This window comes from Tasmannia lanceolata, unplaced genomic scaffold (genome assembly GCF_043159265.1).
Source record: "Tasmannia lanceolata isolate RefF3 unplaced genomic scaffold, GAP_Taslan_0.1 ptg000003l, whole genome shotgun sequence".
Classification (NCBI taxonomy): Eukaryota; Viridiplantae; Streptophyta; class Magnoliopsida; order Canellales; family Winteraceae; genus Tasmannia; species Tasmannia lanceolata.
Window position 1 is genome coordinate 55,936,658 of NW_027518680.1, and position 17,843 is coordinate 55,954,500.

Sequence of the window (17,843 nt, forward strand, 5' to 3'; positions counted from 1 at the left end):
TAGCGAGTTGCGCCATATCCTGTCCGGCTTGGGCCGGACTGAATTTTGTCGCGTAGCGAGCTGCGTTATATCCTGTCCGGCTTGGGCCGGACTGAATTTTGTCGCGTAGCGAGTTGCGTCATATCTTGTTCGGCTTGGGCCGGACAGAATTTCTTAACGGGCACAATCACGCCCAAAGCTATCCCTCACATGAGCACTTCACGGAAGCCCTTAGCCTCTTGGAGATACGTGCGTGTCTGCTTACGCCCTTACCTCGAAGTATGTGCCCGTCATTAATGAAAGACAAGTGGCACCATTCAAGGGCCCTCGAAGTGCGTGCCCTTCATTAAATGCGAACCGCCTCACTTTTGCCTATAAGAAGAGGTTTTTCTCCCTTCTCTTTTTTTACATTTCACTTTTACTTTCGCTCCCTCCTCTTTGCTTTTTGCTCTGCCTGTTCGGCTCGCGTAGGTTGTCGTTGTGATCGTTTGAGGATTAGGAGCTTCTCTATTCAGACCGATAATCTTCTTGAGCGCGCCTTTTATTCGTTTCTTTTCCTGCTTTCATGTCAAGTAGTAGCTCTAGTTCTGAGTCCGGTTCAGGGGAGTCGTCTTCCAGTAGCTCAGGGTCTAGTTTGTCAAGTAGGACCCAAAATAAGCCGACCAGGATTCCAAGGCCAAAAATGGCAAGTCCTGATGTCAGCTTGGAAATCGTAGATAGTGAGTACGAGGTTATAGAGGAGGAGGTGATTTTGGATCTGAATACCACCCCGCTCGCAACGGATAGTTATCTCCGAGCAGAGGCGAGTGTTGGTAGTGACGCCGCCGAGGCGTCCACAACATTTCTCCCTAGCCGGGCCGTTGAGGTCGTAGCTAGGGCCCGGATGGACGCCAATCCTAAATACAACGTACGGGCTCTTGACGAGTAGAATTACCTTGATGAGTCCATGATGGGAGACATTAGGGATAGGTACTGTATTCCCTCAAGGTTCGGGTTGAGGGCAGCGACAGAGGGAGATAGGGCTTGCAACGAAAGCTCTGATGTCTGCATATACGACGAGTCGTTAAGGGCCAGACTCAGGTTCCCTCTGCACCCATTCTTCACCACGGTCCTTCGATATTATGGGTTGGCTCCGGCTCAGGTTGCGCCGAACTCATGGAGGACGCTGACTGGGTTCATGTACCTCATCCATGGCCGGCTCGAAAGAAATGTGTCTGTGTCGTTATTCCGCGCTTGTGCGCACTTGAAGAGGCATAAGGACGGGGGCTGGATTTACATTAGCCAGCGTCCGGAGGTGAAAATGATCACTGGCATTCCTTCTTCCATTCACTTATGGAAGAACAGGTTCTTCTACGTCGAGGACAAGGAGTCCACCGAGCCTTGGCCGGTTCCTCTAAAATGGGACGCTCCAGATACACATGCGATGAGCCGCAAGCCGCTCCTTGAGGGCGAAGATGCGAGAACGTTCGCCCTAATTTGTGAGGAGTTGGAGCGAGGGGGCCTCATTCATTGCTCAGAATTCTTTGGGGAAGCGGTTCTGGTCGGGCTTGGCCTTAGTACGGTGCACGTATGTGGCTAGTCTTGTTTTAAAACTCTTTTTCTTCTTTTTCTTGCTTCTAACTGGTTTTGTTTGTCTATGTTGACTTTCAGAGATGCAGCAGGGGGCATTCGGGAGGGCCCAGCAGGGCCAGAAAAGAAAAGCTGCTGAGATATCGAGTCCGGCTCCGACCCAGGAGACGCTGCCTCCCAAAAGTAAGACTACGGTGAAGTTGGTCGGCGCCTATGGCCAGCGGGCGGGATCCTCAAAGTCAGGTGGAACATCCACCGGAGCCCGTCCACCTCCGGCAAGGTCTGGAGACAATGTTTTTCAGCCCAACTGGGCCGTTCAGAAGAATGACACCGGCCTTGGTGAGAGCCGGTTGCTAAGGAGCTCCTCACCAAAGTTCTCCTCAGCAAAGACAAGCTCCAGGTTCTCAACGAACCTCCAGCTGCAGCGGATGAGGCCATATTCTCTTCCCTTTACCAGGTAAGATGGCCCGTGCGTCTGCTCATCTTGTCTTTTGTTTTGCTTCTTCGTTGACACTTGCTCGCGTGCAGATTTCATTGTACTACAACGATCTTCGGGAGAAGAGCAAGAAGTTCTCTGAGGCAATAACGAAGTCCGAGGAGGAGAGCGGGCAGCTGATGAAGGAGGCAGAAGAGCTCAAAGAACCATTGGCAAGACGGTCGAGGAGAACAAGCGGCTCAAGGAAGAGTTGGCCGCTCAGAAGGAGAAGGCAGCCGAGGCCCTCAACGCTCAGAAAGAGAGAGCCCGGGAGAGGCAGATAGCGGCCGTTCAGAAAAAGGAGGACGAACTCTTCAGTTTGTCCAGTGAGTCCTACAAGATTGGATTCTTAGACTGCCTTGAGCAGGTTAAGGAATACAACCCGGTCGTGACTTTGACGGGACTGGTTCTCCCTAACCCACCGATGCCTGACGATGACGAGCCGGCCACCACTGCTGCACCCGTGGTCCCGGAGGCGGATCCAGCACGGGCTGACAGCCATGGGGTGCCTTGAGCTCCCCTTCTCTCTTTTCTTTTGATTGATTTTTTTGTAATGGTCCTTTGGAGGCCCAACTTTTGTAACAGCCTTTTGAGGCCTCATTTTTGTAATGTCCCTTCGAGGCCCTACTTCATGAATGGAAATTTACTTTTTGTTGTCCACTCATTCTCCACTTGTCTGTCTCTGCCTATACTGTTTGATTCTACACTGTGTCGATCATACTCCCGACAGGCGTTTCGAGGTTCGGTTGAACCTAGTCTTCGCGAGGGCAAACCGTGGTGAACTAACCAGCAAGTACGCTAGCTTTAGCAACTGGCGTTGGTTTTTACGTCCGGGCTTGTTCCGGACCAGAAGTGCGCTCCCGGTCTTTGCGGAGACGAGCCGTGGTGAACCAAGTATCGAGTACCCTAGTTTTAGTGAACTGGGTTTCCAAGCAGCGAGTACCCTAGTTTTAGCGAACTGGGTTTCCGAGTGAAGTTGGTTTTTGCTTCCGGGCTTGTTCCGGACCAGGAGTGCGCTCCCGGTCTTTGCGGAGACGAGTCGTGGCGAACCAAGTATCGAGTACCCTAGTTTTAGTGAACTGAGTTTCCAAGCAGCGAGTACCATAGTTTTAGCGAACTGGATTTCCGAGTGGAGTTGGTTTTTGCGTCCAGGCTTGTTCCGGACCAGGAGTGCGCTCCCGGTCTTTGCGGAGACGAGCCGTGGCGAACCAAGTATCGAGTATCCTAATTTTAGTGAACTGGGTTTCCAAGTTGTACGAAGAGTTTTGCAAAAGAGCTTCTGTCATTCACATTCAGTATATATTTACAAAGTCACTTTCACGCCGGGTAGCCTACTACTGACAGTATTTGCGGAGGTTCTTTGAATGCCAAGCATGGGGTAACATGTGCTCCTCCAGCGTCTCCAGCTTATAACTCCCCAGGCGAATCACCTCTTTTACTCGGTATGGCCCCTCCCAGGTTGGGGAGAATTTTCCGACCTTCTGTGGTTGGGAGATAGCAGCTTTCCTTAGGACTAGATCCCCTGCTCGAAATTCTCTGGGGCGTATATTTGAATCATGATAGTTGGATACTTTCTGTTTGTAGGCGGCGACCCTGATTCAGGATTCTTCCTTGGCTTCTTCCAATAAGTCGAGATTTGCGCGGAGCTCGTTACCATTGAGCTGTTCATTGAAGTTGGTGACTCTAGGAGACGGGGCTCCCACATCGACGGGTATTAACGTGATAAAGCTCATCTGCCCATCGACCAGCTTTTTCGTCCAGCCTCTTCTTTATCCCCTGCAATAGGATTCTGTTCGTCACTTCTGTCTGCCCATTCGTCTGAGGGTGCGCCACTGAAGTAAATCTATGTTCGATCTTCAAGTCGGAGCAGAACTTTCGAAAGTTCCGGCAGTCGAATTGTCTACCGTTGTCTGTTATCAAGACGCGGGGGATCCCGAATCTGCAAACCACTGACTTCCAAAAGAAGTTCTGTACGTTTCGCTCTGTGATCTGGGTCAGAGGTTCAGCCTCCACCCACTTGGTGAAATAATCAATGGCCACTACTACGAACGCGCGCCTTCCGGAGGCCGGTGGAAAGGGGCCCAAGATGTCCATCCCCCAAACTGCGAAGGGGAGTGGGCTGATGATCGGGGCCATAGACACAGCAGGCTGGTGAATGGTGGGAGAGAACTTCTGGCATCTCTCGCACTTCTTGAGCAGGTTCAGTGCGTCTTGTCTTAATGTGGGCCAGTACAGACCTCTCAGCAACACTTTGATCGCCAGGGCCTTGCCCCCTAGATGCACCCCACAAATACCTTCGTGCGTCTTTTGTAGGGCGTACGCAGCATTGCTGGGCCGGAGGCACTTTAGGTACGGGAGGGTGTATGACCTTTTGTACAGGTTCTCACCATCGAGGGAAAACCGAGCTGCTCTCTGTGTCACTTTGCGGGCTTCTTTCTTGGCTTCTGGCAGTTTTTCACTTCGCAGGTAGTCGATGATCTCGTCCATCCAGCAGGACTCGTGCTCCACCTGCATCACTTCAGCGGCCTTATTTTCGATATCGGATTTCTAAAGAAATTCCATATATATATTCCAGAGAGTTGTGTATCCGAATGCGGCCAGCTTAGACAGCACATCTGCTTTTGTGTTTTCGGTTCTGGGGATTCTGAGGACCTCAAAACTTTTGAACTTGCTGAATAACTGGCGGACCTTGGAGAGGTATTTGATCATATGCTCATCACGGGCCTCATAGATCCCTTGAATCTGGTTTGCAACCAGCTGGGAGTCACAGTATGCTTTCAGCTTTTGGGCGCTGGTCTGGACTGCGAGGTTCATTCCGGCAAGGAGGGCTTCATACTCAACCTCATTGTTCGATGCACGGAATCCGAATCTCAGGGCATAATCTAAAGTGAAGTTGTCAGGCCCGGTTAGAACCAGACCGGCTCCACAGCCACCCTTGTTCGAAGATCTGTCCACGTACACTTCCCAGAGCGGTTCGGCGGTTGATGGATCCTGTCCTGCTGGTACGGGGATGATTTCTGTTTCAGTTCCATCTTCTGTCCGCTCCTCAGTTGTGATTACCCTTTCTACAGCTGGGGTTTGGACAATTTCAGATTCGGTGATCTGCTGGGGGATGGTGCATTCAGCTACGAAGTCTGCCAGCACTTGAGCCTTGATTGCCGGTCTCGGTATGTACCGGATATCGAATTTGCTCAGCTACACGGTCCATTTCACGAGTCGTCCTGAGGTGTCCGGCTTATGGAGAACTTGCCTGAGCAGCTGATCAGTCAGGACCTTTATTGTGTGGGCTTGAAAATACGGCCTCAACTTCCTGGCTGCCATGATCAGGGCGTAGGCCAATTTCTCGACCCGCTGGTACCTGATTTCGGCATCATGCAGGACTTTGCTAACATAGTAGACCGGTTTTTGTTGGCTGTGCTCTTCACGAACTAGGACAGCTGCTAGAGCCATGGGGCTTACGGACAGATACAAGAGTAGCTCCTCACCCGGTTCTGGCTTTGTCAACAGTGGTGGAGACGACAAGTACTGCTTCAAGTCCTCGAATGCGGCCTGACATTCCTCTGTCCAGGGCGCGGTCTTGAGTCCTTTGACTGCGTTGAAGAAGGGCAGGCATCTCTCTGCAGATTTTGAGATGAAGTGCCCCAGTTCGGCCACCATTCCGGTTAGCCGTTGCACTTCTCTGATGGTTTTCGGTGGAGTGAGCTCCACCACGGCCTTGATCTTCTCTGAATTGACCTCTATCCCTCTTCGGCTTACCATAAACCCTAAGAATTTTCCCGAGCTGACGCCGAAAGTGCACTTGGTGGGGTTGAGATTCATGCTGTGCTCTCTAAGGACATGGAATGTTTCCCTCAGATCGGACACATGATCCTGTGCATTTCGGCTTTTGACCAGCATATCGTCGACATAGACTTCCATGTTGCGGCCGATCTGGTTCCTGAAGAGTTTGTTCACGAGCCTCTGATACATGGCCCCGGCGTTTTTTAGGCCGAAGGGCATGACACGATAACAGTAAGTACCCTGATCCATCACAAAAGAAGTCATTGGTATGTCCGACTCATACATTCTGATTTGGTTGTATCCGGAGAAGGCGTCCATGAAGCTCAGTAGTTCGTGATCTGCGGTGGCGTCAATGAGCTGAGATTTTTGGTAGCGGATAGCTGTCCTTAGGACAGGCCTTGTTCAGATCAGTAAAATCAACGAAGGTCCTCCACTTTCCATTTGTCTTCTTTACCAGGACTACGTTTGCCAACCAATCCGGGTATTGGATTTCTCGAATGAAGTCGGCCTTTAAGAGCCTCTCCACTTCTTCTTTTATCCCCTGCCGCCTTTCGAGGGCGAAATGTCTTCTTTTCTGTTTCACCCGCCTGCAGGTTGGGTCAACACCAAGGCTGTGCGTGCTGACCTCTGGGTCTATGCTGGGCATGTCAACGGGAGCCCACGCAAAGATGTCTGCATTGTCCTGAAGAAATTGGGTGAGGCTATGCCGGGTGCTGCTGCTTAGAGAGGAGCCGATCTGAACGACTTTCTCATTATCGTTTTTGCACAGAGGGATGGAGATGAGGTCTTCAGCGGGCTGAGTCCCCTGGGCTTCATCTCTTAGATCGAGTAACTCAATCGGCAACGATTCTACCGTGTTTTTGCCCTTGAGTGCCATTGCATAGCACTCCCTGGATTGCGGTTGGTCTCCCCGGACTTCTCCCACGCCGTTAGACGTAATAAACTTCATCTTCTGGTGATACGCTGAAGCGACGGCGCGGATCAGGTTCTGGCCAGGCCGTCCCAAGATATCGTTATAGACCGAAGTGGCCCTCACTACCAGGAAGTAGACCATGGCGAAAGCTTGGCAGGGCGGCTCTCCGACGAGGATTGGGAGTTCAATCTGTCCCTCCACTTTGACGACCTCTCCTGAGAAACTGAACAGATCTGAGATCGCCGGCCTTAAGCGGTCGTCACCTATCATCATTCTCTCGAAAGCGTGATAGTACAAAATATCGGCCGAACTCCCATTGTCGACCAGGATTTTCTTCAACTCCCAGTTTGCGACGAGCATGGTTAAGACCAGGGCATCGTCGTGTGGCAGTATCAGGTTGTCGAGGTCCGCGTCTGAAAAGGAGATCTCATTGTCCGTCTTCATCTTCTTGCCGCATGAGTGCACGGCGTCGACTCGGCGTGCGTATTCTTTTCGAGCAGCAGATGATGTGCCACCAGCAGCCGGTCCGCCCATAATTGTGCCAATGACTCCCCTTGGCTGGGATCGGTGTGCCTTTGGCTGTGGACTGGATGGCGGAGGAGATTGACCCCGGGCAGGGGGCGGCTGTGACCGCCGAGGGCTCCGGCCCTGGAGATTTTTCTCCTTGCGTTCACTTCTGTGGCTGTCGCTTATGACATACTTCTTCAAGTATCCCTGGCCAATCAGCAGCTCAATTTCTTCCTTGAGCTGCCAGCATTCGTCTGTGTCGTGGCAGTGGTCCCTGTGGAACCGACAATACTTCGACTTGTCTCTCCTATTTCCCTTGGAGATCATTCGGGTCGGCCACCTTACGAACTCTTCTCTACTGATAGCGGCCAGTATATGTCTCCGGGAGGTGTTGAGAGGGGTGAAGTTCTCTTCCCTCCTCTGGGGGGACTTCTCTCTTCTGGCGGCCTTATCGTCTCTACGCTGCTTGGTAGGGTTCTTGTCTTCAGAGGTTCTCCTCCGATTTGAGTCCAGGGCCGCCAGCGTCTCTTCCACGGATATGTACTCTTCCGCTCCGGCCATCAGATCTGCCATTGAGTGCGGGTTTCGGCGAGCCACTGACCGGCGGAAATCGTTAGATCTAGCACCCGCGAGAAGTGCGTTTGTGGTGGCTGAGGGATCTAGATTTGGCACTTGGAGTGCCTCCCTGTTGAAGCGGCTGACGAATGCCTTCAGAGGTTCATTATCCTCCTGCCGCAAGGCCATCAAGGATGTTGTTGTTTTCCTTGGCCTACGGCTGCTCATGAAGTGGCGGACCAGATTGTCCCCAAAGTCCTCAAAGTTGCTGATGGAGTTCGGTTTGATCCTTGAGTACCAGTCCCGGGCCGCACCAGTCAGTGTGGTCGGGAATGCTCTACAAAAGAAGCCGTCTGACGCACCGTGGAGGAGCATCATTGTCCTGAATGTCTCTAAGTGGTCCACAGGGTCAGTGGTCCCGTCGTATTGCGGGACGGTTGGCATTTTAAATCCTCTGGGCGCTGGGGCACCCATGACATCGTCGGTGAACGGCGTTCTGCTAGAGAACGCCCTCGAAGCGGGCCGGCTCTGATCCTTTGCCAGCTCTTCTATTCAGTGGTCCATTTCTTCCATCCTCCGTAGCATCGGATCGGCTCTACGGTCTGGTGACCTGTTTCTCTCCACCGATTGGCTCGCCGCGGAGCCGGATTGGCTTTTCGGACTCCTACGATGAGGCCGGAGTTTTTCCTGCGGCGCGCGGTCTTCCCGGGCTCTATGCTTTCGTGCAGAGCGGGACCGTGATCTTCGGCGGTGGTGAGGTTCTGTATGGGCGTGCCTGGCTCTGGAGGGCTGGACTTGTCTCGCGGAGTGGTGAGTTCGATCCTCACCGTGGTGCGCTGACTCTCCCCTGTGGATAGTTGACCTTTCCTGGACAGGTCGTGGAGCTTCTGGAGGAGGTTGGGGAGGCGCCTGGAGTAGTTGCTGGTATTGACCGACAAGAGCAGTCATCTGTTGAAAGAGAGCTTGCACTTGATCCAGAGTGGGCATAGGGTTGAGGTGGTCCGAACGAGCCGGGCTCTATTCGGCTGTAGGAGAAGTAGCCACCACCTGCGAGGCGATTAGCTCACTACGAGTCCTGCGCGGTAGCGCGACTCGAGTTGTCCGTGCAGTTGGTACTCGAGCGCTCTTGCGCCCTGCCATTTTGTTTATAGGGGATTCGAACAGCTTTTAGTTCGTGGTCCCACGGATGGCGCCAATCTGTTAGGCCTAAAACCGGTAACAGATACGATAGTGACGTAAGAGCCGAGCTGGAGGACCCGAGGAGCCGAAGTGGATGAGTTGAATCTTGGGGAACAAAAGTGAAGGAGCTGAGTCCTGCACAAGGAGCGAACGAGGTCAGAAGACCAACCCGGAGTGTTTCTCCGGACAGGCCCTTCGACACTCAAGTCAGTATGAGCAGGAGTGCAGAGCTAGTTTTAGAGTGGTGGGTGAGAAGTTATTACCCTTTTTTATGAACTTTAGAAGCCCTTTTATAGAGGGAAACCTGGGGTAGTTGGGGAGTTATTATCCCAGGACAGGTGTCGGCCAGCTATAGGTTCGAGTTCACCAACTCTGCGGTAATTACCAAACTACCCCTGCTGATGCGGAATCTGCGGTGGGCCATCCTCGGGCCACGTGTCGACAGCTAATAGGCTGCTGTTTTTAATACCCCATCATCGATCATCATAAAATCTAGAATACTCTTCTAAGGCACACACCTCGAAAGATCGAGGCACCTCAAATGAAAAGAGTTCTTACTTCATGCACGTGCATCAAGGGATGCTCCTCAACTAAAATAGGCCAAAGAAGAAGGATATGTGTGGAAAATTATTATAAGAAAGAAAAAGAGAAGAAGCGAAACTACCAGTTGGGAAGGACAAATACCGATGGAAAAACACAAAGACTATAATTTTTAAGAGTGCAAAAAGAATCTGTTTTGGGTGTGGATATCAAATTGATGTGTTATAGAAAGGAGATGCGGATAGAAAAAAAAGGAGGTTCAATCCAACAAGGAAGTAGGAAAATGGATACAGGGTGTCATTATCATTATCGAATGGTAGGTATTTTACTAAAGACAAAAGAGGAGTGTATGGATGAAAATAGAGGGGGTGTTAATTTCACCCTTCTCCTCTCTATAAACCTCCACATGCATTCTCTTTCTCTCTCAGACACCAAATCTCTGCAACTATGATTCCCTTTTAAAAAAACTCAAAGTCTTCCATTTGTCACTAGTTGTTCCTAAAGTCAATCATGAAGGAGCTTGGAGGAGTTGTTGCTGTTTACAGCAAAAGCTGCATAGGTTTGTTGAGAAATGATGACGAAGAAATAGGCGACTTAAGATAGGAAATCAGTAAGACTGAGAGTGGGTTTTGGTTTTTTTGGAATTGGGTTTCTTGTAGGATGGAAGCGTGAGAGATTGAGTTTACTTGGACGATCGCCGAGTTTGGTTAAGAGGGCCGACTTATGTGGCAGCAACTGCTAAAACATGGTAAAGTAGTGGTTGTTTTCAGAGGCGCTGAGAGATGAAGGCCCCTTTCCTTGATTAAGCGAGTAGAAATGGCATTACACGATGAGCGAGATGGGTTGAGATGGGTTGCGGGTAAAGGTGGGATCATCGTGCTTGCAGAGACCAACAAGCAGACATTCTTGATGTTGCATTGTTGCAGCTTTGAAGGTTCAATCTCTGATACATGCACGCATGTTACAATATGCAACATAGTTAGAGGCATGCATGCTTATCCTAGTAGGAAGGAGATAGAGATAGAGTTTATTTGGAGTTCTCTCGATCTTATCTAATATAGTTGGTAATGTGGAAATTATTTGGTGAATCTATATTTATAGTTAGAGATAATCATTGGGAGTAGTTGAGTAGGATTGGGGTTGCGAGTGATTTCTGATTTCATTGTATTCAATGATAGACTGAAAGTTGCTAATAAGAAAAGTATGCTAACTTCTTTCTTTAGGTCTCAGTTTCTCCTCAAAGTAAACCACCAACCGTCACCATTGCATGAGAAAGTAAAAAATCACGCATCAAGTTTGATATAGAGCCAGTCGGTTCTGGAATGTCAGATGGAACTAGAAAAACCTAACTGGACAAGATATTCAACTGTTGTCTAGTTTGGAAGACATAATGGTACGTCAAAATCAGAAACCAAGAGATCTTATCAGCGAGATCACCGCCATGGATGCGAAGTATGATATGATCTCACAAGAGGTCAATCATGACAAAGAAAAACATTTCTTAGATCATTTTGTAAACTAAGTGCGAAGTCAGCACACGACAGCAAGCAAAGATTCTATCCAAACTTAGGTCATTCGCTTGGATTTTCACCGACCCAGTTGGGTGGAATTACCGAGCAGAACAGTTCTCCTTTTTTTTTTGAAATGGTAATATTATAAATGATGGAAAAAATAGGAGACCGAGATGGAACTCCCATATTTACAATAGAAAACAAGAAGACAAAAGAGACAAAATATACAATCAACGTCTCACCACTCCTCAAGGAGGAAGATGGTCAAACCACCTAATAGGACCACCAGATACACCGCGCTTGGCGAGCGCATCCGCGTTATCATTTGCCGATCTTCTGACATGTTGATATCCGATAGAAGACCCCGAAGTTATATCACCAATGTCATCAAACATGGAAAGATATCTCCACGGAGGAGCCGACCCACTTTTCAGCCAACGAATCACATTTAGCGAATCCCCTTCAACAATGGTTTGATCCAACAGACTTCTATCAATATACAAAATGCCAAAATGCGCAGCCCTCACTTCAGCTTCAGAGGCATCACAGACACCTATAGAGCCATAGTATGCCCACACTACTCCCCCTTCTTCGTTATGACACACCCCTCCCACCCCAGCCGGACCCGGATTGCCGAAGCTCGCTCCATCAAAATTAACTTTAAGCATATTTTGAGGAGGCGACTCCAACCTTTGCGAGACAAGAACTCTCTGATCAACACTAAAACAAACCTCCCTCTAACCTTCCCAAAGATCATACGCCGATACAAACCGGAAATAAGGAAGGCATCTCACCCAAGATATAACCAAAGTGATAATCTTCAAGTAGATCCAATGAGGGTTCTTAGCTTTCCCCTCAAAGATCCTAGAATTCCCCTCCTTCCAAATAGACCACCACGTAGCGAGTAAACAAAAATTCCACAAACTTTTCCCTTTTTCCTTCCAAGGAACCCCTCCCCATTGAATAACGATGGAATAGACTTTGGGCTAACCCAACAAATACCAAATCTCATGAAAATGAACCGCCAAATGAGCCGAGTAAAAGAACAATGCATAAACAAATGATCCACAGATTCCCCATCTTGCAGGCATAGGGGGCAATGATCGATAAACCACATACCACGGTTTCTCAGAAAATTGATAGTTTGTATTCTATCACGACAAACAGCCCAACCAATGATACAAACTCTAGTTGGGCATTGAAATTTCCATACCTTTGCCAAATATGAAGGGTTAGAAATGGGCAATAAACTCTTATAGAAAGATTTGACCAAGAAGGATCAGAAGGTTCCTCAGTGCAAAGCCTTTTATCCTCTCCATTCCTCTTAATATAACAATATAACATCCCTCAAGAAGGACCCGCAGGCTAGAGGCCAATTCCACCTCCCACTAAAAAAAAATATCTTCTAAATCCCGGATTCCACACAAGGACACCATCATTCCGCTCCAAGCAATCGCAAACAAAGGCCTCCCTATTAGAAGCCATGCTAAATAATCTCGGGAATTTACATTTAAATGACACATCCCCGCACCACACATCAAACTCCATCAGACTAGTAGCTAGTAATCACTCATCCTCTAGTAATCGCTTACTCCATCAGAACAGTTCTTCTCCTATCATCAAACTCCATCAGACTAGTAGCTTGTAATCGCTTACTTCCACTTAGGTGTGCAATTAGATGGTATAGATGGATGGATAAATCAAGAGCAATAAAAGGATGGAGAGAGAGTTCACACTGGCATTGGAAATTAGACATGGCCCCTTTGAGTTCGGGGATCCCACAACAGCATCGACAAAGCTTCTTCAGAGTACAATGGCCCATGAATATCAGTGCCAAATTGAGGGTCTAGCCAACTGAACCAAATATCTCAATAAAGTCTACATGATGAGTTGCTTTGTAAGGGGTCCTAAAGATGAAATTCGACTGAAATGTTCAAGCCCAATTCATTGTCAGCTGTCACTGGACTAACTTGGTTACAAGAACACGAAATCAAAGTCGTCGGCGATTTTCTATTCCTGAATATGACAAAAACTAGGAAGATTTCAGCACGGTTGTCCCAAAATCATCCCAACCGACTATTACACGACTTACTCCGGCTCAAATTTAGTAAAGCGTGCCAAAGGATTGTGCAATATCTGTGACAAAATGTACTCTCTGGGTCATAGGTGCAAGACACAAAAGTTGTATATAATGGGGGGTTCTTGGCCGAAAGAAGTAGACGAAGAAGAGACTTAGGATGTTTAGGCTATGAATTCAGATGCTAAGCTGGAGGACCAGGTTCTTCGAAGGGAGGGAGGATGATACGGGAAAAATGGACAGACACTAGACAGTGTCTGCGTAAGAATAGGAGATGCCATGGAATGTGTCTTTCTCTCTCCTCTGGGAGAGAGAGAGAGAGAGAGAGATGTGGGGGGTCGATTTATCACTCCCCTATAAAATGCATATATAATCAAAGAATATTTTTGCTTTGTTACACCCTCTACACATTAAACATATCCTATTCTCTGTCATAATTCTCAAGTAGCTGCAAAAAGAGACCAAAAGTAAGGAGGAGGGTGTATCTATCAAAACTTGTAAATAAATATCACTAAATATCCACCCCCCCACTCCCTAAATAAATAAATATGCATTAATTCTGAATGCATAATGTAGTAGCCTATGAAGGTAAGATTAAATAGTGGTTGCTTTTCGAGTGCCCGGGATATCCTTTCTACTTTCTTGGTTGGGAAATGAGTGAGAGTATGTTTCTTATAGAGATGATTATTCAAGGCATGGGTTCATTGACCCAAGAAGATCAATTTCTAGGTAACAATACTATATACATACAATATAATATTTAACAAAGCCCCATTCTAAGGGCCAAAAAAAAAAAAAAAACAAAGACCTAAGTTTTATATTACATTAGGCGACAACCCCGAGTCTATCTTCAAAATTTAAACATTTCTAACTATTAAGTCAACCCTCCTCTTTCGCTCTATTGGTATGTCAACCTGTTTACCTTCAGTAGATTTCATAATAGTGATTTATAAAGTAATTAATTAATTGAACCAGCTGGTTCACTTGGTTTTCACGATTCAATTCAAAAAGCGCAACTATATATATTATAATAGAGGAAGTCTAAACTGAAGGGAGCCCTTGCAAAAGAGAGGTGAAAGGGCTCCCCCATTGGCTGCACATCACCATCATGTTTTGACTTCTCAGCCGTTATTAATACATGATCGTGATGTGTAGCCAATAGGAGAGCTCTTTCACCTCTTTTTTGCAAGGGTTCCCTTCACTCTAGAATTCCTGATTATAATATAATCAAAATGCATGCAAATAGAAAAAGACAAAAAAAGTGGCTCCAGGCCCTTGCATGTTAAACATGCATATAATCAGATTCATCAACATTAACGGTCACAACAAATATGACCCGCTGCAGTTGGCATAAAGATTGTGTATACATCTTTGAGACCTAAGTCCGAGAATTTGATCTTACGAAAAAACAATAGTTATTAAAGCATACAAGAAAATGGCACACACTATTCATGCAAAAATACGTGCTTTATGGCTAAATTTATGAGGTAAAATTAGAACTACAACTTAAAATTTTAAGGTACATAATTTATTGCTATAAAAAAATTGACATGTGCAAGATATTTAATAGTTATAAAGGAATTTATACTCATAAGATATTTGATATTTAACGTCCTCACGTAAAGTTAAGTTTGATGCTATCTACCCCTAAATGGAATGACTCTCTTAGTTATGGTTTGCCCACAACACAGCTTTTTGTTTCAACCTAGATAAGAATGCGGCCCCGAGGCGTACCTCAAAATATTATAGATAGAGGGAAGAAACAAAGAGACTGACCATGTCTAGAGAACAAAAGAAGGGGGAATACACAGCTCTAAATAGAAACATATATAAAGCTTGAGAACCCAGGCTGGGCCTTAGGCGTGCTCAGTTCTTTGTTATTTATTATTAACAAAAAGCAAGACACGATGAGAGAGAGAGAGAGAGGGAGAGAGAGAGATGAACCACATAATACAAAACTTAGGTTTAAGATCTTATATGCCATAAAAGTAGCAAGGGGGCTTAGTTTATATGAAGTATAGATGTGCTTACTATTGACATATTCCTCATTAACTGTTCAATAAGATGGCATATGTTAGCTATTAGACAAGTTCATGCAATATTAGTACTGGAAGAGAGATAGTTGAGGAGGGCTATTATTCTATCCTAAGCACGGTGAGCAACGGCCTTAACCTACGCATAACTCCCTCTTATATACACGCATTTCTTTTGTCTTATTTCTTCTTTAAATAAAAGAAACAAACATTAAACAAAAAGGGTAAAAAAATAAAAAAAACCGAAAAACATATTCCTAACCACTGGACAATAAATAAGACATGAAGCGTACGTGAACGTATAACATTCCCACTCCAACACTCAATGACTATCTTACGCAGAATGAGCAACAGCCTTAACCTACGCACTCTCTACCGTGAAGTGCAAGGCAGAAGCAGAAAAAGAAAATAATAAAAAAATGAAAACCAAGAAAAGGATGAAAAAAAGTGCACCAATGACAGTACGAGCTAACATGAACCGGGTGTAAAGTGAGCATCACAAAATCCCAAGAAAAAAAATAAAATTTCTCTTTTATTCTAAAGAAACTGATTGTGATTTTGTCATATGATATTCAATAAGAGAACAGTAAACATATGATTCAAGCAGAAGAGAAACATTATAAAGATTATTTTATGCAAGCATAAGTAATGAAAATTCTACCAGAGAGTGAAAATGAAGAACGTTATTTTTTCTGTAACCTAATCTGAAAACAAGCTACAATCAGCTACAAACTACAACGTTACACATTAATCACAAAAGAACTTAGTAAATAGATTTCTTTCCATAGTAAATCTCAATCACATGTAGAACTAAAAGTTCCACCACAAAGAAAAATAAAGATCGTTCTTTTTATCTTTTTACTGTAATCACATGTAGAACTAAAAAGAAGCTACAATCTACATAGATCGACATTAAAATCATAAAAACGAGAAGAAAATCTACGTTTTTTTTTTCTAGAGTTGCATTAAAAGAGCAGTAGAAGCTAGAAATCCAAATCTAGATTTCAAAATTTTCCAAACAATGAAGAAATACAAAGAAAAAGCGGAGTACCTGGAATCTATCGAGTATTCATAAAGTATCGACATTAATATCATGAAAAGGATAAGAAAATCGATGTTTTTTTCAGACTTGCATTCAAAGAGCAGTACAAGCTCGAGATCTAAAATCTAGATTTCAAAATTTTCCAAAAACAAATGAAGAAATCCGAAGAAAAAGCTGATTACCTGAAATCTGTCGACTATTCATAAATCATCGACATTAATATCATAAAAAAGAGATGCAAATCGATGTTTTTTTAGAGTTGCATTCGTAAAGCAGTAAAAGCTAGAGATCGAACTCAAGAATTCAAAATTTTTCAAAAAGTGAGGAAATCCTAAGAAAACTAAATATTTCAACATTTATCAAAAATAAAATAAAAAATATAGATTCCTTTCCACCACAAAAAACAAATGAAGAACGTTGATCGTTCAGTAATTTAATCTGAAATCACGTGTAAAACTAAAACAAGATACAATCTACATAGATCTACATCAAAATATTCAAAAATAAATAAATTAAGAAATCCGAAAGAAAATTAAAGTACCTGAAATCTTCCAAAAAGTGAGAAAAATCTAAGAAAAGTATATATTTCAACATTTATCTCAAAAAAAAATAAAAAATAAAGAACGTTGCTCGTTCTATAATTTAATCTGAAATCACATGTAAAACTAAAAAGAATCGACATAGATCGACATCAAAATATTCAAAAAAAAAAAAAAAATCCGAATGAAAAACAAAGAGCCTGAAATTTTCCAGAAAGTGAGAAAAATCTAAGAAAAGTATGAAAAGGAAAAAGAACGTTGCTTGTTCTTTAATTTAATCTGAAATCACATGTAGAACTACAACAAGCTACAATCTACATAGATCGAGATCAAATATGAACAAAAAAAAAAATATATCGGAACAAAAAACAAAGTACCTGGAATCAGTAGAGTATTCATAAAGCTTTCCTTTAGTAGAAAAAACGATTAGAGCAACCTCAGCATCACAAAGAACAGAGATCTCATGTGCTTTCTTAAGTAATCCCATTCTCCTCTTTGAAAAAGTCACTTGCCTATTGATTTTATTCTCAATTCTCTTCAATTGAACTCTTCCTCTTCCCATTGAATCAATTGGAAAAGAAAAAAAAACCTAAAAAAATGATGAACTGAATCCCTAGAATTTTTTTGTTTTCTGTGAGAGAGTAAAAATGGAGAAGAAGATTTAGAGTTGAAGGAGGATGAAGAATAATTATGTTTCTATTTATAGGAGAGGAGAAAAAGCAGAGTGGAATTTACAAGCGGTTTTCATTATTGATAAGTGGTTTTGGATTTTACGTTGTCGATATCTGATTGGTTGAGGGCTCTGTCCAGACAGGACCAGCGTTAAATCCCGGTGTCGATATCTGATGGGTTTTTCGTTATTTGATAAAAACCCGTACGGTTTGGAGTGCGACTGAACTGCGTGAGTGAAAATTTTCTTTATTTATTTTTAGGGAGATGATAAATTCGCACTAATGTACGATAATTCGCACCCTTGAATTGACGCATAACGCATAAGCTCATTTCAAGGGTGCGAATTATCCTACAAGGGGTGTGAATTTATCATCAGCCTTATTATTATTATTATTATTTAATAAAAGCTTCTCTTTTTTTATATGTGACGGCGGGAGTGTGCAGTGAAGAGGGACGGGAAAATGATACTCGT

General features: G+C 45.0%; 1 protein-coding gene across 1 annotated transcript in view; it reads right to left on the reverse strand.

Moving 5' to 3' along the window:
* AP1 (K-box region and MADS-box transcription factor family protein) overlaps nucleotides 1-17,378 on the reverse strand; it is an 80,446-nt gene extending 63,068 nt beyond the window's left edge. Inside the window, exon 1 of the mRNA XM_077366342.1 lies at nucleotides 17,077-17,378. Coding sequence (XP_077222457.1) covers nucleotides 17,077-17,261 — 185 coding nt within the window. The 5' untranslated portion in view covers nucleotides 17,262-17,378. The remainder of the gene's footprint in view (nucleotides 1-17,076) is intronic.
* Between the last annotated feature and the right edge of the window lie 465 nt (nucleotides 17,379-17,843).